The sequence below is a fragment of the Pseudorasbora parva genome, chromosome 2 (assembly GCF_024679245.1).
Source record: "Pseudorasbora parva isolate DD20220531a chromosome 2, ASM2467924v1, whole genome shotgun sequence".
Taxonomy (NCBI): Eukaryota; Metazoa; Chordata; class Actinopteri; order Cypriniformes; family Gobionidae; genus Pseudorasbora; species Pseudorasbora parva.
Window position 1 is genome coordinate 59,724,354 of NC_090173.1, and position 27,295 is coordinate 59,751,648.

General features: G+C 41.5%; 1 protein-coding gene and 1 long non-coding RNA gene across 2 annotated transcripts; one reads left to right on the forward strand and one right to left on the reverse strand.

The window, feature by feature from the left end:
• Window positions 1-27,042, reverse strand: si:dkey-61p9.7 (uncharacterized protein LOC559161 homolog). Its single transcript, XM_067425547.1, has 7 exons — window positions 27,004-27,042; window positions 20,864-20,911; window positions 8,780-8,999; window positions 8,585-8,686; window positions 8,374-8,460; window positions 5,976-6,135; window positions 1-1,036 (listed from the first exon to the last, which is right to left on the reverse strand). The coding sequence occupies exons 3-6, from the start codon at window positions 8,996-8,998 to the stop codon at window positions 5,977-5,979; spliced, it is 567 nt and encodes a 188-aa protein (XP_067281648.1). The 5' UTR covers window position 8,999; window positions 20,864-20,911; window positions 27,004-27,042; the 3' UTR covers window positions 1-1,036; window position 5,976.
• Window positions 18,882-19,973, forward strand: LOC137047821 (uncharacterized). The gene is made up of 3 exons (XR_010899259.1): window positions 18,882-19,275; window positions 19,459-19,573; window positions 19,683-19,973. It is a non-coding gene; the product is annotated as an uncharacterized lncRNA (long non-coding RNA).
• Window positions 27,043-27,295: the final 253 nt, after the last annotated feature.

A 27,295-nucleotide genomic window follows, 5' to 3' on the forward strand; every position in this document is an offset into this window, starting at 1 on the left:
TTAAATGTATAAATGTATATAAAGACATCATTAGACTAAGAGAATGAACATTTACAGACCCCCTCTTCGACAAACACAGGAATGCACAATAATCACAGACAGCGATATAATAATCAAACTCAAACATTTATTTAAAGTACAAGCCAGAATCAATGTTGTCAAAGAGTTATCAAGGCACCATTAAGAACAAAAAAAGCAATAAATGCACATTTGAACATCTTCCCAATTTACAAGATCAATGTAAATTTCTTTTTTAATAACAAAACAATACTTAATCTGATGAATGATATAACTGAATTTAAATGTATTGTTATATTTATTTATTTACATTACTGATTTTTAATGAATACAAATGTAATGATGCTTAAAGAGTACCTCTACCAACTAAATTTTTTTATTTAACATATAATTTCATTAAACACCGTTATGGCCAAAACAAATATGCAGTAGCTACAGTTATGTTCTGATTTCAGTTGTCAGTTTTATTACATTCTCAAGATCATCATATTGAATCGATACATCTGTGACAATTAATGTGGATTCCCCTTAATGACCTGAAACAAAAGAATGTAACTAGAAAATCAATAAGAATACAGTACTAATATATATATCCCGGACGAGCCCCCGCATTCGTCATGACCAGCTCAAACACCAATTCCGCCAGACACCTGATAAATCAAGACATTAGACAGAACCTTAAACTTTAAAGTAATAACAGAATTGAACTAAACAGACCAGGGTCAAAATCAGGAGCAAGGAAACCAAAAGCAAGCAACAACACCAAGTCAGCAGAACCTAAGCTTAATAAAGGGAAGAACAGGTGAATATAGTTCACTTGATAAGTCTCCAAGCCATACCCACTGGCCGGCCATAGCAGGAAGAACAGGAGACTTGTCATCCCCCCCAAAAAAACAAAAAAATTAAGAATGAATTGGAACAACTCCACAAAAACATCCCAATAGGCCAGGTCCCAATCAAACTTGCAAATCTCCTCCAGTCTGATCAACTCTCCATCTCCTTCCAGCAACCTTGGCACCTAGGAAGCAAATTAAGCAATGAACGGAGAGACAAAGACAAGGAATATAGGACAACCCCTGCAATTCTTAGACTATATGGATATGGGGGGAATCCTTAAGGAACTGCAGAAGGCTAATAGAACATGGGGTTTTAAAATCGCAATCTCTGGAAGGTGTGTCAGATTTTGTTAATGTGACGCCTACAATGTCTCATCTAACATTTGAACAACAAAAACAATTGTTAAATAATTCGATTTGAGATGACAAGACAAGAGAATGATAGAAGCGCAAAAACGTGTTGAGATGACTAAAGTTGAGGAACAACAACAGCTTGATCTTGAATGTTATTGTTTATATCTAATAAGAGACGGTGAACTGCCTCTAACTGTGATTAGGCTTTATGTAAATCTAATGTAGTGATTAATATAAAATTGATCCCTAGATTTGACAAAAACAGATGTTGAAGGCTTTTTTTGTTGTTTGAACAAGTGGCAGATGTGCATAAATTGCCAGATAAGGAGTCTCTTGCTCTGTTATGGTCAGTCACTGACCAGCGTCCAGAAATGGCACTAAGGCCAGAGTGTAACACCTCAGACCCTGAACAGTTCATCCCTCCACCAGAGGGAGCCATCACCAGAGTTCTAGTGACACTTCCTGTCTGTAGCCTCACTTCCTGTTTGTAGCTTTAAAGCCATGTGCTTCAGTGAACTCATTGCGAAGTATTGCCAGTTTATTCTGCCTTACCAAGCGGTTACCATTGTCATTTGTCTTTTCTACTGTTTTGACCCGTTTGCCTGTTCACTGGATTTTCCCTTTGACTAACGTTTGGAGTTTTGAGTTGTGATATCTGTTCCTTACTCTTTGACAATAAAGTCCCTCTGCAACATGGATTCTAATCTGCCTTCAGCTATGGGTTCGTTACACAGAGAGGGCACAGAGTCTGGAGAGGTCTTTGCCTCCTGATTTTTGTGGACCGCTCTGGCTATTTTCAGTCCTGTGCTGGTACGTTGTTGCATGTTACATCTTCTGATGACTCCGGTTCCCTTACCCTCATTCCTGATCCTGGTTTGTGTTATGGAATGTTTGTTTTGCCCCATCGTGGGTTTTATTTTATGTTTTTATTTGTTTTGTTAATAAATTCACCATCCTCAGCCAGCAATTGAGTCCTCACTCTTTTTCATTTGTACCCGACGTGACAGTTTCCCAACGTGTAGCAATACATATTAGTGAACATAAACCTGATATGGCATTTGAGGCGGCAGTTATGGCTGATTCATAAAACCTTTTTTGGCAACAAAAATGCTGGAGAAAATGATCATAAAGTATTGTGGTATAATCCTAGCAGATCCAAAACATTTCCTGCTTTCCCTGATAGGGTGCATTTTGTCTCCATTGAAGAACAGAGAGACAAAGACAAGCAATATAGGGCAAACCCTGCAATACTTAGACAATATGAATACAAGTCCAGCCCTGCAGTTAATTCCATTAGTTAAGGTTACAGTGATGGGTAGGATGTCAGGACTTGCTTTACAAGACCAATAAAATCTTTAGGACTTGCTGCAGGGCAGGATTTCTGATAAACTGGTTTGGGAAAAATGGGAATAGAAGTCACTTGCATCATGGCTCCCCCTACTGTGCGGATCAGTTTTTTCAGTATTTACATTTTGACTTGTTACATACTGGTTTCATCATTTGCAGTGCAGTTGCATCTTAAGTGATTTTGCAACCTTTGTCCAAAGAGGCACACATGGATTTAGCCGCTTTTGCAGCAAAAGAAAGTTAAATTGGTTAAATATCAATGAATTGACTCGAAATGATTGAATTGAAAGTGACATTTTTTAATGAATTTTCAATAACATTGCCATTAAAGTGAAAATACTGAACTACTGCTAATAGAAAAGAAAACATCAGACAGAGAGTTTCTATTTGGTTTTGCATTCTAACTCATATACTGTATATATATATATATATATATATATATATATATATATATATATATATATATATATATATATATATATATATATATATATTTCACACACAACCATTTCTAGGGTTTACAAAGAATGGTGTGAAAAGGGAAAAACATCCAGTGTGCGAAAATGCCTTGTTGATGTTGAGGGTCAGAGGAGAATTGGCCGACTGATTCAAGCGGCTAGAAGAGCAACTTTGACTGAAATAACCACTCGTTACAACCGAGTTATGCAGCAAAGCATGTGTGAAGCCACAACATGGAAAAACGTTGCCTGGTCTGATGATTCTCGATTTCTGTTGAGACATTCAGATGGTAGAGTCAGAATTTGGCGTAAACAAAATTAGTACATGGATCCATCATGCCTTGTTACCACTGTGCAGGCTGGTGGTGGTGTAATGGTGTGGGGGATGTTTTCTCGGCACACTGTAAGCTCCTTAATGCCAATTGGGCATCGTTTAAATGCCAAGGCTTACCTGAGCATTGTTTCTGACCATGTCCATCCCTATATGACCACCATGTACCCATCGTCTGATGGCAGGATAATGCACCATGTCATAAAGCTCAAATCATTTCAAATTGGTTTCTTGAACATGACAATGAGTTCACTGTACTAAAATGTCCCCTACAGTCACCAGATCTCAACCCAATAGAGCATCTTTGGGATGTGGTGGAACAGGATCTTCGTGCCCAGGATGTGTATCCCACAACATTTCTAAAGAATGCATTCAGCACCTTGTTGAATCAATGCCACGTAGAATTAAGGCAGTTCTGAAGGCGAAAGGGTTACTGTCATACTGTCAAACAGTATCAGTATGGTGTTCCTAATAATCCTTTAGGTGAGTGTATATTAGTGTATACTTAGGTGAGTGTATTGAAAATAAATGTTAAGTGGCCTCTTAATATTTTTCATATATATATATTGTGGCAAGGGGGCGTGGTTTAGCGAGGTCTGCAGCGGGAGAGAGAGTCGCGGGACGAGCGGTAAGTGAGTGGGTTGGACGCAGATTAATAACACCTGTATCTTGTTCCAGTAATGGGCGTGGAGAGAGGATAAAACGCCAGTGGAACCGGAAGCCTGAGAGAGAGAGACGGACGGTTGATGCCACACACACGAGACCCTGAGTTGACCCGGAAGCCGGAAGTGGTGTGAACCAGAAACAATTGTTGTTTATGAGTTTGACTGAACACACACACCTGAGTGTGGAACTGAGTATTGAGTTGAGAAATAAAGAAAGCATCAACCGTCCAGCCGACCCCCGTTTCCTCTTCCTTCCTCAAATACATGAACGTATTACATATATATATATATATATATATATATATATATATATATATATATATATATATATATATATATATATATATATATATGTATACATACAGGAGCTGGTCATATAATTAGAATATCATCAAAAAGATTATTTATTTCACTAATTCCATTCAAAAACTGAAACTTTTATTAAGAATTTTTTTTATATTCATTCATTACACAGACTGATTTATTTCAAATGTTTATTTCTTTTAATTTTAATGATTATAATTCACAACTAAGGAAACTCCACAATTCAGTATCTCAGAAAATTTGAATAACGTGAAAAGGTTCAATATTGAAGTCGCCTGGTGCCACACTCTAATCAGCTAATTAACTCAAAACACCTGCAAAGGGCTTTAAATTATCTCTCAGTCTTGTTCTGTAGGCTACACAATCATGGAGAAGACTGCTGACTTGACAGTTGTCCAAAAGATGACCATTGACACCTTGAAAAATGTGTACAACCAATAGGAATAACCACATCCTGGAGAGGATTGTGAAACAAACCCCATTCAAAAATCTGGTTAGGTTTTACAAAGAGTGTACTGCAGCTGGAGTCAGTGCTTTAAAGGGTCATGAAACCCCAAAACACTTTTTTTGAGATGTAAACAGATATGTATAGGCTGCACATCATTGCAAACACTAAGGGTACTCATTAATGGTATTCATATGTGAAAATAGTTATTTTTGCATTTTTCAGAGCGATTTCTGTCTTCCGGTTTGAAAAGCTTAGTCGGAGCAACGTCACAAATGCTGACGTCGGCGCGGCCTTTTCGGCCCAAGTATGGACTGCTGGGCACATGCTGACGTTGACCGCTCCGAGCGATTCTCGATATATTCACTATCTCTCTGTGAACCCCCCTGCTCGACGTCGACTAGTCGCTGATGATGTCATTAATGAACAAATAAGCCTGAGCCTCCAGCTGAGACGCGAACACCGGTCTTCTTGCGCGGGTGGATGAGAAATAAATCATTGTGTTTGTTAGATAAAGACGTTCACGAGCCCTGTGAGAGAATCATCCGGGTTGTTGCTTTGAAATCAATCCATCCCTCATGTGAACTGAACTGAGAAGGGGAGCTGAAGCTCATTAAATATGCCAATCTTATTCAATCCTAGCCATGGGCGTTTACTTCCAAGTCTCCAATGCGGCATGGCCATCAAAGCCTCAAAACCAGTGCAGAAAAAAGCCTATTTCTTATTAGTTATGATGTTTTTGAATGTAAAAATCACACAAACGTCATCAGTTGACCTCATTATAAAACAACATTATAAATTTTTTTAAAACCCAGTTCATGACACCTTTAATTTTAAGTCCCAACAGTGAAGCATGGTGGTAGCAGCATCATGCTGTGGGGGTGTTTTTCAGCTGCAGTGAAAGGACGACTGGTTGCAATCAAGGGAAAGATGAATGCAGCCAAGTACAGGGATATCCTGGATGAAAACCTTCTCCAGACCTCAGACTGGGCCGAAGGTTCACCTTCCAACAAGACCATGACCCTAAACACACAGCTAAAATAACGAAGGGGTGGCTTAACAACAACTCCTTCACTGTTCTGTTCTGTCCCAGCCAGATCCCTGACTTAAACCCAATTGAGCATTTCTTGAAAATGGCTGTCCACCAATGTTTACCATCCAACCTATACTGTAAATATAAAGGTATTAAATATATACCTTATCCTAATTTTATAGGTGGGAAGGGACATCCGTAATGTTTCTCCTTGTTGTTCCAGTCAAGAGTCAATGGTGGATTATGTAAAGCCATCAGGCAGCCCTGCTTGTAGCAATCATCAGCAAGTTCACACAGATAGTCTGGTTCATTGTGTCCAAGTTCCTGAAATTAATTGAAATCGATCTAAACATGCATAAGATATTAATCTCAGTTTCTAAACAGCCATATTTTCTGAACTTGAGCTTAACTGAGTCAGATAAACTTTTATATGATAAGAAAACAGGTGCAATGAGAAATGTATTCTGTAAATGTGTTTTCATTGTAATTTTTGCCCATCAAAAATTATCTGATTTTGGACAACTGGACATCCTAGTAGACTGATCTCGTTGCACAGAATGTCAAATGCTATTTTTGTCACTGGAATGCCTTGGTCATATGGGGAGCAATATTAAAATTTCAAAATGTCAATGTAATATATAAATATTCTGGACTGAGTTTCCCAAAAGCTTTGTAAGCCTAAACTGATCGTAGAGACCATTGTTTTACGATCAACTGAAGCTTACAATGCTTTTGGGAAACAGCCCTGTTCAGTTAGTTTAATTTTCATGGACTTTTAGGTCACTTTTGGAGTTTGGCTTATTTGGCTTGCTTAGTTGAGGGCAGTATAATTGACTTGAATGCACTGACACTGAATATGAAAACTGAACTGAGCGCTATTCCAGAAAGCAGGTTGTAAGGCATCCCTGGGTATGTTTACTCAGAGAAAAAATAACCATAGAAACTTATGGCCGCTGCACACAAAGTGCGGCGTGAATGTTAAGCAATGAGTTCATTCACACCAGGAGACAGACGACACCTAAACAGTACTTAACCTAAACTCAAAACATACCAAAAAAAGAAACACAGGGAAACAGGAGACATGGATAAGACAACCATCCGACAAAGACTAGGGGTGGGCAGATCGATCTAAATATTCATAGTATCGATGCCAACACTTTTATCGGTATCCGATTGATACAGTTGTAATTGAATCGATATTTTAATTTAAATATCTCTTATACTTTGCTCGTGTCTTCTGCCTCCAGTGGTGTAAAGTAACGAATTACAAATACTCTCGTTTCTGTAATTGAGTAGTTTTTCTCTGGAATTGTACTTTTTTAAGTAATTTAAAAACAGTGCACTTTTACTTTTACTTGAGTACATTTTAATTGATTTATCAGTACTTTTCCCTAAACCTGCTGTCGCTACATTGTTTATTTATTGTCCTGTCAACCTGATTGGCTAAGACGAATAATCAGTCCTATGTCTCCATGTGTCACGCGTGTGACTCCTGTCAAATCAACCACAGTGACCAGCCTACAGTGAGAGGCACGCGTGCTTTATGAAAGGGGGTACGTGCTGGCTACTGTATGATGACTGAAATCGTCAAATTGCCTTAAACAATTACTAAAAATTGACCGCAGAATATTACATTTTCTAATACACGCACACGATCCGTATTCTGTTAGCGCTGCACAAGCTTGCGGTGCCATCTGCTGGAAACACTTCATTTAGCTTGTCTGTTGGCCAGGCTTCAGCGTGCATTCGGCATTAACTGATGATCACTTCTAGATTTTTGTCCCTTACATCGATTTTGTTTAACATGTAAACGCATTAAACCTGCTTTCTGTCAGCATATTGAAGTGCATATTTATGTGTTCACACATGGCGATTTAAAATTGTAGTCCATGTATAGTAAATAACTTTAATAAAACATCAGATTTATGTTTAAATCATGTTTATTTTTTTAATTGCAAGCAAAAATAATCAGTGGGGAAAATTGTGAGTTACTCTCTTATTTCTCAATTGTATTCTTTTTACAGAAAAAAACATATATTGAAATTAAAGCAGTTCAATGAATGTGTCTAGAAAAGAAAGAACTCAAGAATTGTTAAAGGTCAGGTAAGTAAGAATGATCTAAAATACTTTTGTCCAAATTTTTTACAACTTTCTTTATATGTCAATACATAATTAAAATGTAAGTAAAGAGTATAAAAATCGAGATAGACACATGTCAATCTAATGTACCGAAAGCCATGTACTCAAACCGTTCGTTAAGAATACGTGTACCATTATACCCCTAATGTTTATTGTTAACGTACTCCGGGTTGGCTAAACTTACTCCTGGATGCCTTTTTGGAAACCAGAATACTTTGAGTAAGCAAGGTTTGGCTTTATCAGCTCAGAGTTTAGGGGGTATGTTTGATGGTAAGATAACCTTGCTTTCTGGAATACCCCTCAGCAGCACTAATATATCTGTGTGCCATAATCATAACCCTAACATGATGTTTTTTTTATGTGTATTGTGTTTTAACCTAATCTGAAATCATATGATTTATTTGTTCCTGTATGTTAACATACCTCATTTATATCCTGGTAATGGGTGCAGTTTTCATACAGTATCATCATTTGCAGATTTTGAACAGCCATATCCATGCACTGTGATATCTAAAATATACAGACCAGTGTTATGTTTTGATCATGTTGCCTCTGACTGATGGATACTTTATGATAATGTTGATACAATTATATACACAATACACTCATTCTATTGTACAAAAACTGCTCGCACCTTTTTGTTGTTGACAGATTTTGTGCTATCACTTGTTTTGAAAAAAGTATGCAATAATTCTTTCTTTTTCTTCATATCAGTTGACGCCTTGTCGAAAACTTTCTAGAAAAAAAACCAAATTTTTAAAAAATTTGTATTTTCAGTCTGTTATCTTCTGCCATGTATGATCAATATTGCTGGAGGGTGACATGATACCTTTATCATTCTTTCTACGGTTTCCTTTTCTTTCTTTTCATCAGCAGTTTCTCCTCTTCGCTTGTTTGATTTTTCTTTAATTTTCTGTAGGCACTTTGGCCATTTATTCAGTCTCAACATTTCATAACGCTTTGTTAGCTCAGACTCTCGGCAAGGATTATTTATATCTTCAAATATTTCACTGCTGCATGCAATTTCAGCAGACGCCTCAACCGACATCCTTGGGAAAAAAAGTGAAAATGTGTCATTTTAAACAAATACATTTTAGTTAAATTAGAGATCACAATTCTCAGTTTACTAGAGGTTCTGATGAATTTTCATTTGCCGCAGTCTGATTATGCTTAATAAGCTGACAAAACACACTATCACGTAAGGTTGTAAACAGCATAAACCGATTGTCACAGTTAGATTTTGGCCCCTAACACGATTTTGCCCAGCATGTAAACACATTAACATGCTTTCTGTCAGCTGGTGCGCATGTGTAATATGTGACAGGAATATGTCCTTTCTGTGGATTTAAGAGAATCCAGATAGAGTGAGCATTTTGCTCTAAGGGATGATGTAAATATATTGCTGTAAATATATTACAAATTCAGACTCGTTCTTGACCCAAAAAATATAAAAGGGTTTAATCTTGTGCATCTGAAGTGAGTGGTTCCGTCTAAATGTTGCATCTTTAACTGCATGAGAGTAGAATATATAAGCCGTGAGATTCTTGCTGACATGTTGCAGTACTCTTCTTCCAGCTTTAATACTTTAAAATCACAACTGACACAAATTAAATATGTCAGAAATTGTGCTGGGCAATGATTAAAATGTTCAATCGTGATTAATCGCAGTATGCGCAAAATTCTATAATGAATACAAAAGTGCTGCTATATGAACAAAACTGCAATAACATGTTTTCCAAACATTTTTAACAAATAAGGCTTTCTATAGCAGTTAAAAGTTAGTAACAGTTACAATATTTCTAGTAAATATCAACTTAAACATTAATTTAATCAAATTAAATTAAATTGGTGGTATACATATAATGAGTCCGTAGTAATATTCTCATCAGTGTTCTGTCAGCATTAACATAGGCCGATTTAAATCTGCATATTTCTGATATTCATCCCAGGGCGTTATTTAATTTTATGAAGGCCATTTTTTTTTATCTTATTAAATGTATGCATCATCTTACATGGTAAATTCTTTTGAATACATTTGATTAATACATTTAGTTATAATAGTAAAGACACTATAGGCTGTTACCAATAAAATTAAATAATTTAAACTGCAAAAAATACAGCTGCAATAAATAATGTTATAAGATTTATGTTCTAAATAAAACATGCAATCATACTTTTAAACATGAAACTAAACCGCCAATAGGGGGCAGCAAATGATCGTCTTCATAAGTGAGTTATTGAGTTGTTCATTCAAATGATTTATTCAAAAGGTAAAGTTATGCATATAACTACTGTTCCCAGAAGGAGGGAAACGAGGTACAACACATGACTATGGGATATCGCGCTCTAGCGCCATCTGCTGAAGACACCTTTATTCACGCCTGAAAGGCCAAAGACGCATGACGACGTGGTCGGGGTCACCTGCCCACAACATATAAATGCGGTCGTATGCGTCATCCCCTTTGTTCAGTTCAGCTCTTCACCGGGCCTCCGACTGTGCGGGAAGTCTCGTTTCCCTCCTTCTGGGAACAGTAGTTATATGCATAACTCAACGTTCCCATTCAGTCGGTTCACTTGGTACAACACATGACTATGGGACATATGTTCACGGCCCGCGAAGTCGCTGAACTAAACGTAAGGGACCACCACCGCCACATATCCCTTTTCCCAGGGAAAAAAAATGGCCTGTGGTTAACACCGGGTAAACCGGACAAAACGTGGGCAGTAATGCCTAGCTGGCATCCGCACAAAATCTCAAAGACATCGCTCAGATAGCGGCTCCCCATGTGCTGAGTTGGAAATCATGACAAAAAGGCAGGTCAGGCAAGTGCATAGCCTACAACTGCCCCATGCACCTGCGTACAACTTGCAAATGGCACAAGCACAAAGCAAGTCTCCTGTCTTCCTCTGAGTCAGAGATTTTACAGGGCAGGCTGCTCGAACGAGAGCGTACTACCAACATGCCTTTTAGGCATATTCACCACGTTTGGCCGCAACACCACCAAGCACAGCTTGGGAGGCACCAATAGTGCATGAGGATCACCAAACGTGCTTCACTGATAACAGTACCAATGACAAGGCTGCATCCTTATATTCAAAGGTTTCTAAAGGCTCAAACATAGGTTTACAACTAGCCTCCAGAGTCCAGACCAACTATCAGGTCATGACGGCACCATTACAGTTTGTAATGGGTCTAAAAACGCAGACCTAAGCTCCAGGTATACTTTGGATGTCTGCGTTCTGCGTACCATCCACGTGACGTAATTATTGTCAACAGGAGGGTCTACAGTGCGCATACCACAGCTTATGAGTGACTTGCACAAAGTTCACTTAGAAACACGCATTCTGAACGTATCTGTACTTAAGCCGGAAACATCCCGTCAGCATGCAGACTTAGACGGACAATGCGCATACAACAGCGCATGTGCAAGAACAACAGAAGTGACAGAAGAGTCACAAATATTATACTGCACGTGTATTGAACTCGGCCATCCGTGTTCATTCGATTGTGGATGAGACACGTCTGGATGTGGAAAATGAATTATACCCGAGCCTTCATGGCCAAAAGAGTATATATTTGAAAAGCTCACACTCTCAAATGTGTGCAAGATGGAGTGGAATGCGAGAGCTCCCCGGCAGTCCATGAACTGTCTGTGTGAAGTAATTATCAACTTCAGAAGAGGTGCACACACAACCACACCTATGCGAGTGACATGAATTATGTAGCACATTTCCCATGTACTATCGTACACTCAAAGCGCTTTACACTTATTTCCGGGGTCTCTCCTCAACCACCAGCAGTGTACAGCATCCCTTTTGGATGAAGCAACGGCAGCCACAGTACAATGGCGCCATTGTGCGCTCACCCCCCACCAGCTAGAGGTGGAGAGGAGGGCCAAAAGCATCTTTCCACTAATGTGGCCAATAAAGTATACTTTGAAAACTCACGGTCTCGACTGTGCTCTTAACGGAGTGAAATATGTAGTATTTCAATATGTAATATGCCCGGAACCTTTTAAGGAACCAAATATGCATGCTTAAGCACAGCAACATTAATGCCCTCGTGAAAACCGAGTCACCCCATAAACTTCCAGTATGGAATGGGGGTGATTTCTTTCTGAGAAGAAACCAGTATCCCCTCAATCAGGCACTGATACGGTGATACAGATCTTCACCTGCACCAAACTTCAAACAAGCACTACTTTGACATAACATGGTGCGCTTCAGAATGCAAGCGGCCTGTTTTGTCGCTATAATCAGATTCTCCTTCTCTCAACATGTAGGTCCTGGAGACCACAGTTCGCGTTAAAGGGTAAAGAATCTGCGTCCTGCCTGGGACAGCCGGTCCCTGCGTAGGGGAAGACACCATGGTGTCCAGCAGTGACATGATACTCGCGTTTGTCGCGTACCCTGTCTTTGCCGGCCAATGAGGGGCCACTACAATCAGTGACAGACCCTCCTGAACCACTCTGTCTAGAGTAGACTGTCAGTATGTTTTGGTTAGAACTGGAGCTTAATCAGCTCCAAGCTTGGAAAGACTGTGTATGATAAATGGTAAATGGACTGCATTTAGCACTTTCAACAGACCCTATGGCCATCCAAAGCACTTTACATGTTGCCTCACATTCAACCATTCATACACCGACGGCGCCATCCAGCCCGTCGGGAGCCCGTTAGGTGTTTTGCTCATGGACACCTCGACACTTGGTCAGGGGGACCCAAGGATTGAACTGCCAACCTTCCGGTTTGTAGACAACCTACATGAACCACTGAGCCACTGCTGCCCAAGAGAAACGTGTACAGTATAGTTTTAGGCCATGCGACAGGACATCCACCCCCAGGGGGCGCTCCTGTCTATTGAGAAGAACAGCGGGCAGCGCGTGTTATTCGTGGACGCAAAAAAAAAAGCCCAGATCTGCTCCACTATTTGAGGGTGCAGGCGGCACTCTCTGACTCGTGGTCCCCCTCTGGACATTAGGTCCGCTCCAATATTCATACGGCCCGGGACCTACACGGCCCGGAGTGCCGCTAAATGCACGCTGGCCCATATCAGGAGCGTCCGTGTCAGTTGCAACAGGGGAAGAGAGCGAGTACCTCCCTGTCTGTTTCTATACGATATTACTGTCATGTTGTCCATTCTGACTAACGCATGTCTGCCCTTTAAGTGCTGAGCAAAGTGTTTTAGTGCCAGAAGAACCGCCTGCAACATCATTTATGTGACACTCTTTCTGGCTGCCGGCCACTCTCCTTACAGAGTTGCTCTGGCACAGAGCTCCCCATTCGTGTAGCGACACATTCGTCATCACCACTATACATGATGTAGCTCTCCCTAGAGGAATCCCATCAGGCAACAGACCGGGGATCCCCAGGGGATCAGAATTTGAACGCACAACGGGATTATTGTCAGTCTGTTTTAATGCCACGCGGCATTCAGACCAGTGCTCGGCGCCCATCTCTGGAACGCATGGAAAAAGAGGAGACAAAGCCGGATGACTGCTATCATCGAGGCCATTTTATTTTTTATTTTTTTATTTAACCTTTATTTTACCAGGAAAGTCCCATTGAGTTACAATAACTCTTCTCCCAGGGAGTCCTGGCCAAGGCTAGCGGCCAAAAGTTTCCAGAAAAAAATAAAATAAACAAAAAAGACAAGACATAAATTACATAATGCACAATACATCACTGATCTCATGCACTACACAACAAGTCATTATACTTAACCTTTAAGGAACACAAACATACAAGTGTTGTTAAGAGGCACCTAATTAAAACAAGTGCACTGTTCAGTCAGAAATGACTTTAAAAGATGTTTAAAAATATTTATAGATGGAAGTGATTCTAGATTTAAGGTGTTTTGAAGTTCATTCCAGATATATGGGTCATATGATGAGAATGCTTTTTTACCAAGGTCTGTTCTTGTTGGTGGAATAGTTAATAATATTTTCTTTGACGACCTTGTCCTGTAAACACTATTTTGGTAAATCAGCAAATTAGAAATATAGGTGGGTAATTTACCCATTAATGCTTTAGCAATAAAAAACAATAAATGGAATTTCCTTCTAAGGGAGAGGGAGGACCACTGTAGTTTCATACAGAATGCAGTGGTGAGTCCTAGCTGCAGCACCTGTAATGAAACGTAAGGCTGAGTGGTATAAAACATCTAGTTTTTTTAATAAAAAAGAGGTAGAGTGCATATATATTAGGTCACCATAATCTAAAACTGATAGAAATGTGCTCTGCACCAACCTTTTCCTTGCGGAGTAAGGAAAGCACTTCTTTAATCTAAAATAAAAACCTAATTTTGGACTGAGTTTTGTTAAAAGTCTAAAAGGCCATGAGCCCCAGCAGTCTCAACATTGTACGAAAACACACTTGTATGCCTCACTGAAACTGACTGTGAACAGCTGTGAACATTTTCGACCCTTCGTACTGACAGCATAGCTGTATTCTGTACTAAATCTATCTCTAACCCAAGATATGAACCCGTTGACACGGAACCAACGGGCTCTTTTTTTGAGATTTATTAAAAACCCAAAGAGCTCGTAGATGGAAAACAAGCGCCTGTGTTTGTAACAATGCTTGTTCCCTGCTTTCTGCGGCCAGGAACAATTCGTCCAAATAGGCGAACACTCATGCCCTGATGACGCAGTAGAGCCAACGCCGCTTCTGTATTCGAGGTACAGGCCGAACGGCAAGTGACATACTGCAAGCATTTTTGAGCTTGACAAAATAACCACTCTAAAGTGTGTACTCAACTGCTGCAAAGGTTTTTTTGTTTTGTTTAGTTTTTTTTTAGGAGGAGGAGGAATTAACGTTGAAATACCTTTTCCTCCATCTTTCCTTGTGGCAAAAACTGAAATTGTCATTTTGCTGAGGATAGCACGGATTTCCCCCTCAGTAGTGGGGACAGTGAGGATTCCCAGGCATCACCTGTGGAACCTTGCTGCAAAATGCATGACCTTGCATATTCCTCCTCTGTTAGTACAGAATATAAGGTTAGCTGCTTCAGTGCATTCTGATTGTTTTGACAAATCAACACATGAGGTCTTGTATGCTCAACATGCTTAAAACTGAACCCGCTATTTTGCATGGTTACTTCTACAAAAGATCGGCAGGCGAGTTTGCACCGCTGATTTTACTGGAGTCAAACAAGCTTCTCTGTATCATGGCAGGTCACTGCTGACAAACTTTTTTGCCACTCTCCAATACAGGCCATACAAGGACCATCACTTCGCTTCCACCCCCCTCGGGGGAATCGCGATCTGCCCTGCCGCTGCTTGAATATTTATATCGTCAGAGCATTTCTCGCCCGCCTCCAGCGAGACCGAATCACCCCGTGAACGCTACACTGACACTCCTCGGTCTACACTCGATCGTCCCAATTTTTTGTGGCCCCTAAACCGGTGATCACCGCCTCTGGATCGGCAACTGAAGACAGGAGCGGGCCTTGTTTGGCCACTGCCCCGCTAAGCGGAACGATAGAGCTGCCGGTAGAGGGCAGCATGCACTGCGGTTGGCGGGATCTAGCCTAGCCGTCTAGGCGCGGACAATTCCAAACATACTGGACAGTGCTCATGAGTATACCATAAACACCCACATGTCATAGGACAGGGCCAAATATTCAGATATTTCTTCTGAAAAGTTTTATTAGCCATTTGTTAGTTGTACTAAACTCAAGCTAAACACTTATCTTGCATGCCTTTTTCTTCAACAAGAATCACCACTGAGGGTTATCGTGTGAATGTGGCTTAAGTTTGAACATTTTTGTTTTGAGAAAAACTTATTAGCCTTTAGTTAGCATAGCTAAACTTGTTGCTAAAAAGCTTTCTCTTTGACCTTCATTTCGTGAACAGAGGTGTCTTCAGCAGATGGCGCTAGAGCGCGATATCCCATAGTCATGTGTTGTACCGAGTGAACCTACTGAATGGGAACGCTGAATCATTCATTAACAAAACACCGCGTTGAGTGTTGCTTTCCTCTGGAACTATTTTCGTCGGTGAAATCATGGGTGAAATGGAACAAAAAAGGTTGTTTGGATCTAAAATTTAAGTAATTTAATATTAATTAGGCTACTTTGAACTAGGCTACACCATTCATGCTACACAATTCACGATTGCAAAGTCGACTTGTGTTATTAACAATATCATGAATCATAAATATTGTTGAAGAAATTTTTATAATTTATGTTTGAGTTCACACAAGAAGTCAACATCTGTTTCTGCCATAATAAAACACCATAAGACAGTGTCTTTTGAAACCCAGGGGGTAGGGACGGGAACCCTAGTTTGAGAGTTTTCCCTCATCAGAGGTGTCGGCTAATCTAAATTAGATCTAAGACCACTGTTTGTTGCTTTTCATTTAAATGAGTTCTAAGACAGAAGGGGGGCCATGTATGTGTGTGTGTGTTTCTTACTTTCCCTCTGTAGGTACAGGGACCATTGTGTCCCATGACAAAAGGGTTGGGGGGGGAGACATTTGTTTCATCTCTCCTTTTGTTTTTTGTAAAACACTGACACAGGTATAAAAGCTTGGACCTTTCTTTGTTTCCCCAGTTCACACTCGACGCAGGCATTGCCTGGTTGATTGTGGATTCATTCTTGCAAGGATTAAAGCTTTATAAAGACACGATTGGCTAAGGTTTGTCTCTTATTCAGAAATGCAACGGATTTAATATAATTTTGCCTAAACAATATCAACAACTACAAAAAACTCAGTTTTACCCCAGTATGTTTCTTCTGTGAGTTTATATTGTTGCTCAATTGTTTTGATCTCCACGAATGTCTCTCACTAAGAGACGGGCAGCGCGAGCCTCAACGCGACTTTGTTAGGCAGATACACTCATCAATCGCTGTTTAAATTGAATATAATAATAACAACAAAAATCTGAATCATTCTTGCACTTCTGGTTATTTTATTATTTTATTTGTCCCAGACAAAGAATGTCAAGCCCTTGGCTTACAGACAGCCCTGTATTCCCCTGTGAATATGGTTTGTCTTTATGTATATTCATAGGCAGTGAGCAACGGGCATTCAATAAAAATAAATAACTACGTTAATGCGTAATAAAATAATTGTCAGCGTTAATTAATTAATGCGTTAACACGATAATAATGCGTTAACTTGCCCTGCCCTAGTCAGAAATTATTGGGTCTTGAATTACCGGGAAATAACATTTTGTTTTTTGGTTTACATAACATAGACATAGTTGAGTATTGACAATGTACAGAGTGTAAGAAAGAAACAAAACAAAAAAATCATAATAAATAACCAGATCTTTTTAATAAAGTCTTATACTTTACTTGTTGTGGCAAGCAGCGAGGCAGGGACCATGAGAGCGGGCCTGTGGCGAGTGATAATGAGCGCCAGCTGCGCAACACACCAGTCTCGTCTTCCACTGTCTTTGCTCCTCCTTTTATACTCCCGTCACTCCGCCATTGTGAGACGAGACCGGTGTGTTGCGCAGCTGGTGCTCATTATCACTTGCCACTGGCCCACTCTCATGGTCCCTCGCCTCGCTACTTGCCACACTTGTCACTGCATGAAAAGTGGGATTTTCGTCAGTAAGCGGCACTGTAGATTGTCGTGGAAGATCAGGTATACGACTGTACACGGCAGTTTGCAGGTGACACCGAAAACTGCCGTGAATTGTCAGAAATTGACGTGGGCCTTGCTTGGCAGTTGTCCCCCCCAAGACCCCCCTTCCCTTAACTCCAGGGGAGGCTTTAACATGTAAATGAACATGCTGTGAGCTATACAAATGCAAATCAGGGTAGCAGGAGTTTTAACCCATGTGACATTTAAAAGGTATTAACTTCCTTCTAAAAAAATCTCTTAGATAGATCAGGCTCAGTATAGCCTAATTGTAAAATCATAAACTTAAGCTTGAATTTATATATTTGATGAAAGTATTCTAGATTATTTATTGTGTGTCATTTGCAATCAGTCCCTGTGAATTCAGTGCGACTCGCAATTTTGTCCAATCACCGCAACTTTTACCAATCATTGCGGTCTCCTGTTAATAAGCGGCGTCATACATCAGCAAACTTTATATATCATATATCATTGCCTGTCAAAATTAACGTGTTAACGCAAATTAATTTTAAGGGCACTACATATATATATATATATATATATATATATATATATATATATATATATATATACATGTGTGTGTGTGTGTGTGTATATATATATATATATATATATATATATATATATATATATATATATATATATATATACATATATATATACACACATATATATATATATATACACGTATTATACATTGACATTAACTTTTTTGCTCACCGGCCACCGTGGCTAGTGGTTTTCCAAAGTTACTAGCCACTCAGCATTTTCACTGGCCACAATTTTGCTATTTGGAAATTACATTGTATATGTTTAAAGTTGATTTTGGCATATATAAATTACTTGATTTTGAATCATTTTACTTTATTTAGAAGATTTAAAACCCTTTCAAACTTTCAAATGCAGAATGACCCCCCAAATCTTGTATATCAGCTGGGATGTGCAGGTGGGCAAGGGGTGGGCAATATAATAGATTATAATAGAATATAATAGGCTAATATGAGAAAGGTAATATGACAGGCTATGAGTTATTTTAGTTAGGATATATATATATATATATATATATATATATATATATATATATATATATATATATATATATATATATATATATTAAAAAATACCCTAAGCAAATTACAAAAACAATACTTATTAAAAATAAAAATTCCGATACTAATACGACACAATGTAATTTATTGAATGTAATTGTCATTGGATACGACTTTCATCGAAAAGAATGTAACAAAATGTGGGCGTGGTCTGTGTTGTGAAATGAAACCACATTAAAAATTCCCTTAAACTGCGTTTGAAACATACAGCAAAGCAGCGACAGAGGAAAACACAGAGCCTGATATTATGCAAACATTTACCAATAATGTGGAAAGCGTTTTAAATCTGTTCAGTGGAAAATCAGCTGTGACGAATCTGTCCTCGTCTAACATCTGCTGTAAATCCAGGTAAAACTAGCTGCGTGCACGCGCCCGTCCCCAGATAACATGATCCCCAGTTGATCCGTAACACCGGCGGGAAGAAACAGCTGAATGCAATCAGTGGGCTATCTCGTCAGCTTGCTCAGTTTGCTGCCGATTTTAACGAGCAGTTCACTTTAGTAATCTCCAGGTTGCTGTCCATAGATGATAGGTTGCTTGCTTTGGAGTCGAAAAACTGTGTGGAAGATACTAACTTTAAGAAGAGAAGACGAGTGCCTAAGAGAAGACCAGTCCTAAGATTGCGGTAAGACTGTTATCTAAGCTAAAGTAACCTAAAGCAAAGCTTTTTAAGTAGCACAAGCTGAAATTAGCCTTGTAAAAGAACAAATGTAAGTTGCTTTATAAAAGTGTTTTCTTTTTCTGGTCATTTTACAGGAAGCAGTACGCCTTACAACTTCGTCATAACACTCATTTAATTGTTTTCCAGCTGCATGTAAGACATAGAGACAGTACGCAGGAGCTTCAGGTACAAACATCCAGTTCTTGCATCGCAAGCAGAAGCTGTGAAGAGTTCAGCTCGGAGTCGATTGAGAAGAAAGAGGGTAAGATTTATTAGATTAGATCCGTTTTTGGTCAGTGTGGCTATTTTTCAGGTGCATTTTACGCAGTACATCGCGCAATACTGATTGTCTTTATTGTTTGTTTGTACAGCTGCTACAAGCAAGAAAGAGTGTGTTAGCTGAGGATGAGGTGGGCCTTTGGAAGTGCGCTACCATAGACCTGATGTCTGATGAGGAAGACGGCATCGTTCACGCGGTGTCTGGATGGACTGTTTGACCAGCCAGGAGCTCGCCGAGCTCTGTGCCACGCTGCAATCGAGATTAGAGGCGATTCCAAAGAACAGGGCAACGCACGACAGACGTCTGAAAAATGGACTGAAAACAGACAGAATGGCGCTAGTTACCTACAGCTCTGAAGCGGAAAACAGAGACTTCATGGTGCTGTAGGATTTTGGGCTTCTCTTGAGCTTCCTATTGTTGTGTGGGCAGATCTCACACGTTTTGCATTTGGTTGTGTGTTTGTGTTTGTTCTAATAAAGCTCTTTCTTTGAATAAACTGCACGTCCCTGGCATATTTTCCTTTCCTCAATAAATGAATGTCCTTGATGGTTATAATAGCGTAATCCATAGGATAACACTGACATGAATATAAAACATAATAGCATATCACATGAATATGAATATATACAATTAAAAAATAATATGCAAATCATAATTTTATATATATATATATATATATTTGTGTAAAATTATTATAATTTGGGGGTTTAAATTTATTAATTTATTACCCAGGTTGACCAATAGTAACAGATCTGCCAACCAATCACGAGTGATATTTCTTGTTTCAATGTAGTAGTTTCAACCAATACTGAGTGAGGAAATTCAAGCCATTCCGGCAAGGCGCCGCCCAGAGCTGCTATTCATATGCTAATTAGAGCCATTAGCGCCGGCGCCAGCATGCCTCCGCAAGCTCCACATACGTCATGGTTCGTTTCCGTCAATATGTGGCACAGACGAACGCGACGTTCACAGGCTGTAAACTGACGTTAATTGTCGAAAATCAGGGAGATTTCCGGCCGTTTACGGGGACGAAAATCCCACTTTTCATGCAGTGTGTATTGTTAGGTTGTTGGTTTTCATGTAAACCTGGACAACTGGTACGTTTTACATTTGTATACTGTATTCTTTATTTTATTCGACATGCTTTTTGTTGATTTTAAACTGTTTTCAGCTGGAAAAGCAATATATAAATTAAACGAAATATTATTCACAGTGAAAGATGTGTCAATATTTTTTGCTTCAGTCTGTTCCTGCAATATCACCATAATGTACCTGTCTTTGAAGTCATCCAGATTCTTCTTGTTGATTTCTGCTTGACATCTGGGAGACATAAATGTAGAATTATTTGTAATTTTTTCAACAAGAATACTCTAAATTATCAGTGTTTTTGTCAACATGTCACATATGCGTTGCTGAATTCCATCTGTAATGCTGAAACTGATCAAATCAAAAGGGACTAATTATTTTAACAAGACCATCAATAATTGATGTAATACATCCGGAAAAGACTTTGTTCAGTTTTCAGTCTCATCTATTTTAAATATGGTTGTGTATCTTTGCATAAGGACACTAGATAATTAACAAAACTGGACCAGGTGTGGAACTAATGAGTAACTACAGGAATATACAAACAGTGAAACCAAAAGTTAAAGCACAATGAAAGCCTGGTAAAGCCGTAAGGATGGTGGTCCCAGGTGGAGATGAGGGAAGGAGAAGCCTAGGTCAACAGGCCAAGGTGGAGTTATGTTTTCTGGCGTAGGCATTCCAGGAGGTTCATTTTGTCTGTTATAGGCATTTGAGGTGGCTGGCTGGGCCAGAAGGGGGCTGTCCTCCTTAGCAGGGCAGATGGTAAACACACCCGTAGTTCAGCAGTACCCACAACAAAAATACAGTTAATGTCCCAAAAGGACCCTCGTTTGGAATGGTTGACTTAGTCCACTTGTTTAAACTGGTTAACTGGAAGTTTCAATCTTATTGAAAGTCCCAATTTTACATATTTCTTTGTCTGAGAATGGATTAATTTATTTTACTGTGAACTCAAACAGAACCTTCTGAAGTTTGGATGTGTTCCTTAAGATTTATACTTGGATGTTTTAGAATTCCAGATGAAAGTTTGTCTATATGTAACAATACCTAAGCAAGCCAATTATTACAAGATTATTATAACAATGTGCAAGCACACAGGCAAAACAAGAACAGGGAAAACAAAACCATAACAATGAAACTTAATAAACTCGTAACATCATGTCTTTCAGTTGGACTTTTATGTTTAGTTTGTATTTGAATCATTTCCTGTTTGCATTTGTCATTTTGTAGTCCCCTTGTAATTCACCTTGTATATAAATACCCTTGTGTTTTGTCAGCCATTATTGTTTGTACCTCTGTATTGGATGTATCCAATCTTCCTTTTCCTGATCGTTCCTTTTCCTTTCATTTAATTTGCCAGTGCACAGTTTAATTTGGCATGCAATGATTGCAACAGGTGCTCATGCCACGCCACGCGGGTATAAATGAGAGATAGGTGATTGCATCAGATTATCTTTTTTGCTGACGAGCCGAGTAGGTAGCCTGGCACCCCGGCAGGGACAGAGGACATGGCGGCGGGACGTGGCGTCTCCGTTCCCTCCTTCAGGGAACGAGGGTTACATACATAACCGAGACGTTCCCATTCAGTCTGTCACTCTTGACGCCACGTTGGAGTTACCTCGAATAGGAATCCCTACCAAAGCGCCATGGACTCTGCCCCCTTCCAGTGCCCTGTGTGAGCCACCTGAGCTCTCTTACCTGATGAGACGGGGCTCACACAGAGAAGTCCATCACTGCGGTTCCGCCTGACCCGTTCAGTGACACTGGGTACACTGGGAAAGCGTGCCCGAGGGGGCCGCTATGGAACCACATCATACCGGGAGGAGTTATGTGGATACAGAGCTGAGCCATAACCCGCCGCCATGAGGGGGGCTCAATCCCAAGAAGGGAGGGCTCTACTAAGGGAAAGACACAGGCTTTGAGAAGCAACCGTGGAATAAATGTAGGATCCCAGAGGGGTCACTCACGTGGCCCAAGCCAATACCGGTTCTCAAGGATTCAGCGGCAAGAGGTCTGGTGCCGGGCACTCCGCCACATCCGGCACTGAGGGCGGTGGTCATCTAAGTGCTTCTACCCGTTTGAGGTGAGAACACAGGAGGAGACCGGCTCCACACGTAGGCTATAGAACCTAGTAAACATGTTGGGTGTCACCCAGCCCGTAGCTCTACAGATGTCTGACAGCGAAGTGCCACGTGCCAGCGCCCAGGAGGATGCAACACTTCTAGTAGAGTGTGCTCGCACCCTGAGCAGACAGGGCACACATTGTGCTTTGTAAGTCAAGGTGATGGCATCTACTATCCAGTGGGCCATCCTCTGCTTAGAGACAACCTTTCCCTTCTGCTGGCCTCCGTGACAGACAAAGAGCTGATCTGAGGTCCTGAAGCTTTGGGTTCTGTCCACGTAGATCCGCAGAGCGCGGACGGGACAGAGCAAAGCTAGGCCTGGGTCTGCCTCCTCCAAAGGCAGTGCTTGCAGGTTTACCACCTGGTCCCTGAAGGGGGTCGTGGGAACCTTGGGCACATAGCCAGGCCGGGGTCTCAACACCACGTGGGCGTCACCCGGCCCAAACTCTAGGCACGATTTGTCAACCAAAAGTGCCTGCAGGTCCCCTACCCTCCAGACGGAGGCCAATGCAGCCAACAGCAAAGTCTTCATGGACAGAATCTTCAGCTCTGCTGACTGTAAGGGCTCAAATGGGGCATTCTGAAGTGCTAGGAGCACCAGAGCAAGATCCCAAGATGGTATAGTAGGTTGTGTTTCCCAACTGACTTGCCTACTACATGGTCGTGATAAGCGGAAATAGCAGCAACGTAAACTTTGAGTGTGGAGGGCGACAGCCTGAGCTCAAACCCTTGCTGCAGGAAGGAAAGCACTGACGCGATCGAACATCTTCGGGGGTCTTCTCGGCGGGAAGAACACCAATCGACGAACAGGTTCCACTTCAAGGCATAGGCCTGTCTTGTAGACGGTGCTCTAGCCGAAGTGATGGTGTTAACTACCTCTTGGGGTAAGTCACCTAGAACCTCCACGTCCCGTCCAGGGACCAGACATGAAGTTTCCAGAGGTCTGGACACGTGAGTCAGAAGATCCTTCCTCAGAGGGCTCGGCCAAGGATGGGCTGTTGCGAGAAGCATGAGTTCTGGGAACCAAGTCCGAGCATGAGTTCTGGGAACCAATACGGGGCCACCAGCAGGACCTGCTCCTCGTCCTCCCTGATCTTGCACAGTGTCTGTGCAAGTGGGCTCATTGAGGGAAACGCATGTTTGCGCAGGCCCCGGGGCCAGCTGTGTGTGAGTGCATCCGTGCCGAGTGTGCCCTCGGTCAGCGAATAAACCCACCAGCAGTGGGACGTTTCTGGGGAAGCAAACAGGTCGACCTGTGCCACCCCGAACTGAACCCAGATCAGCTGGACCACCTGGGGGTGGAGCCACCACTCTCCCGGGAGCGCAGCTTGTGACAGCTCATCTGACACACGGTTGTGCACACCAGGGACACGAATGGCCCGAAGCGAACTTAGACACTTCTGACTCCAGAGAAGGAGATGGCGGGCGAGTTGCGACATGCGACGGAGCGTAGACCACCTTGACGGTTGATGTACGCAATGGTCGCAGTGTTGTCTGTACGGATCGTTACATCTTTGCTCCGTAACCGGCCTTTGAGGCTAGCAGTCCGCTTGACCGAATCCAACTGCATACCGAGAAAAGAGATCCTCTACACGGGGGCCAGTTTGCTCTTTTCCCAGTTGACCCGAAGACCCAACTGGCTAAGGTGTCTGAGCACCATGTCCCTGCGTTCGCACAACTGCTCCTGAGACTGTGCCAGTCGTCGAGATGGTTGAGAATGCGAACACACTGTTCTCTCATGGGCACAAGGGCCCCCTCTGTGACCTTCGTAAAGACCCGGGGGGACAGGGCCAGTCCGAAGGGTAGAACTTTGTACTGATATGCTCGCCCCTCGAACGCAAAACTCGGGGGAGAATCGAGACATGAAAGTACGCGTCCTTCAGGTCGATCGCTGCAAACCAATCTTGGGGACGGATGCACTCAAAAATGCTTTTCTGCGTGAGCATCCTGAACAGTAACTTGTGAAGGCTCTGATTAAGAACTCGCAGGTCCAAGATCGGCCGTAACCCACCAGTCTTCTTGGGTACAATGAAGTATGGGCTGTAGAAGCCTGTCCTCTTATCGGCTGGAGGGACCAGCTCTATCGTGTCCTTCACCAGTAGGACTGCTATCTCCGGCGTTTGTGTGTGGTCCGGCGTTTGACCGACCCCAACTCTCCGAGCCCCCTGGGGACCCGGAGATGAAGGAAACTGCTCTTTTATTGAAAAATTGGGTACCGCTGGGTATTCTCCTCCAGGGGATGGAGCGGTGCGGTCACCATCTCCTGAAGAACAGTCCTCATCTCCGGTCGCCCATCTCAGGACCGCTTCTCCTTGCCTTTGCCCCTCTTCGGGGCGGCCTGGAGGGCGACGTGGCCAGCTTGCACCCGACTCCACGACGCCGCTTATGTGGAAGCTGCTGCTGCAACAAGGGAGCGAGGCGCTGCCGGCGGCGGGGTGGAAGCAGCAGCTGACTGCCGCAGCATGATGTGACTGATGGCCTCAGTCTGCTTCTGTGCGGCCGAGAACTGCTGGGTGAAGTTCTGGACCGCGTCGCCGAAGAGGCCGGTCTGAGACACGGGGGCATTAAGGAACCTGATCTTGTCGGTATCTCTCATGTCCGCCAGACACAGCTCTCCTGGACCACCCGCAGTAAGAACATGAGTCATACATCAGTGCTGCCTCAATGTACTGAACGCCCAACGCCACACAGATAGAATGTCATCTTTAAAAAGACGCAAGCTGTGTTGCTCTTTTAGAAGGACGCTCTCCTTGGCGCTGAAATACGCAGGGGGTGGGGCCGCGGCAACAAAGACAGGGAATAGTGCAGCCCGTTGTGCGCGCTCTTACACAGGACGCTCTCAACAGCCGTGAGTACGGCTTTTTAGCGCTCTCCACCTAGCGCACCGAACCAGCTGTGAAAACAGCCTTTGTGGTTGCTCTTAAAGGGGTGGAAAGATGAATCTGTATTTAAACTGGGTCATTAATGTAGTAGAAATGTGAAATTATTTTTGAATTTTGTGCCTTCTAGACTGAGAAAAGACCGAAAATGTATTGGTCTCATGGGGATGAAATTCTACAATTCCCAGAATGCTTTGCTACCCAGTGAGGCCATTCCCAAAGCCACAACTACTGGATTACAGTGAATTAAATACAATTCAATACAATTAAATACTGAATGTGTCTGTTCCTGGTCTGTTCAATATAACGATCAAGTTGCCACGTGAGTCTCTCAGCACTAATTCAGATTAGGAGTCAGATTACATTTAACGTCATAAATGAGCTAATGAGCTCTCGTGATGAGAGCTGAGGAAATCGCGAACACATTCGCGGCATACATTCACAACGCATGTTCAGTCTGCCGCGTTTTCAGTTCATGCCTTTGGAAGCTTAACTTTCATAGAAATTAATTTAAGAAGTTAAAACACTTACATTGCTAAGCATCCGTTTAAATGAATGCCTGCAGCTGTGAGCTGTGTTGTGAGTGTGATCTCCAATCTCCTATGTGCAGGTTGAAAACATGAGGAAATGGCTCCCTCTGCTGGCTGTTGTCTTTAGCCTCTGGCCAAACATTCCAAATATTATCAATTTACATCACGGGAGGAATTTTTCCAGAAATAAAATGCATAAATCTCTCGTCTCAGGGGGAATGAGGGGGGAAGCACAATCATTTGAATATACTCCAGGGTTTCTACTGATACAAAGCCATATGCTAATCGCTGAAGTAACCCTTTAAAGACAACGAAGAGAGATGATCCGAAGAACACACGACCCGCTGCTGTGTCGTCACACCAACACCGACTGAAGAGATCTCTTCCAAAAGGCAGGCTCTTTCTCAGTCGAACTGCAAAGTGAGGAGTGATATCTGGCATAACCATATACCACTCGGCTCCGAAGAAAAAGGATAATCTGATGCAATCACCTGTGTCTCATTTATACCCGCGTGGCGTGGCATGAGTCCCTGGTGCAATCATTACATGCCAATGTGCATTGGCTCGTTTAGTTAGATTCAAAGAAGATTGGCTCTCGCAAGCGAGATTCCTATTTGTCGTTAACTCCGACGTGGCGTTGAGAGTGACCGACAGAATGGGAACTGTATTTGGACTAACAAGGAAGTTTTGAGTTCTTAAAAAATATAAATTTCTATCCAGCCACTGAATCACAACCTCATGTCATTGAATATTGAGAGAAACTTCACATCTAATGATGTAAAGGAAATAATTACCTTAATTCATCACACCTCTTCTTGTAATCTTCAATGACATGCTCTCTACAATGCAAAGCAAAATCACTTCCATCAGTAGATAATACATTTTGTTTAGGTTTTCATACACTTTGTACTTGTTCACTTGTGCTGTTTACAGTATAATACGCCAATAACCTTTCACATTACTATAATAATTATATTATTTTTAATTAGAAAATGTTATGCCATTGTCTAACCAACATTTCTGATATTGTTTTCACATCTTGTCTCAGTTGAAGCTATCGATTAAGGCACATCAAGAGTTTTTGGA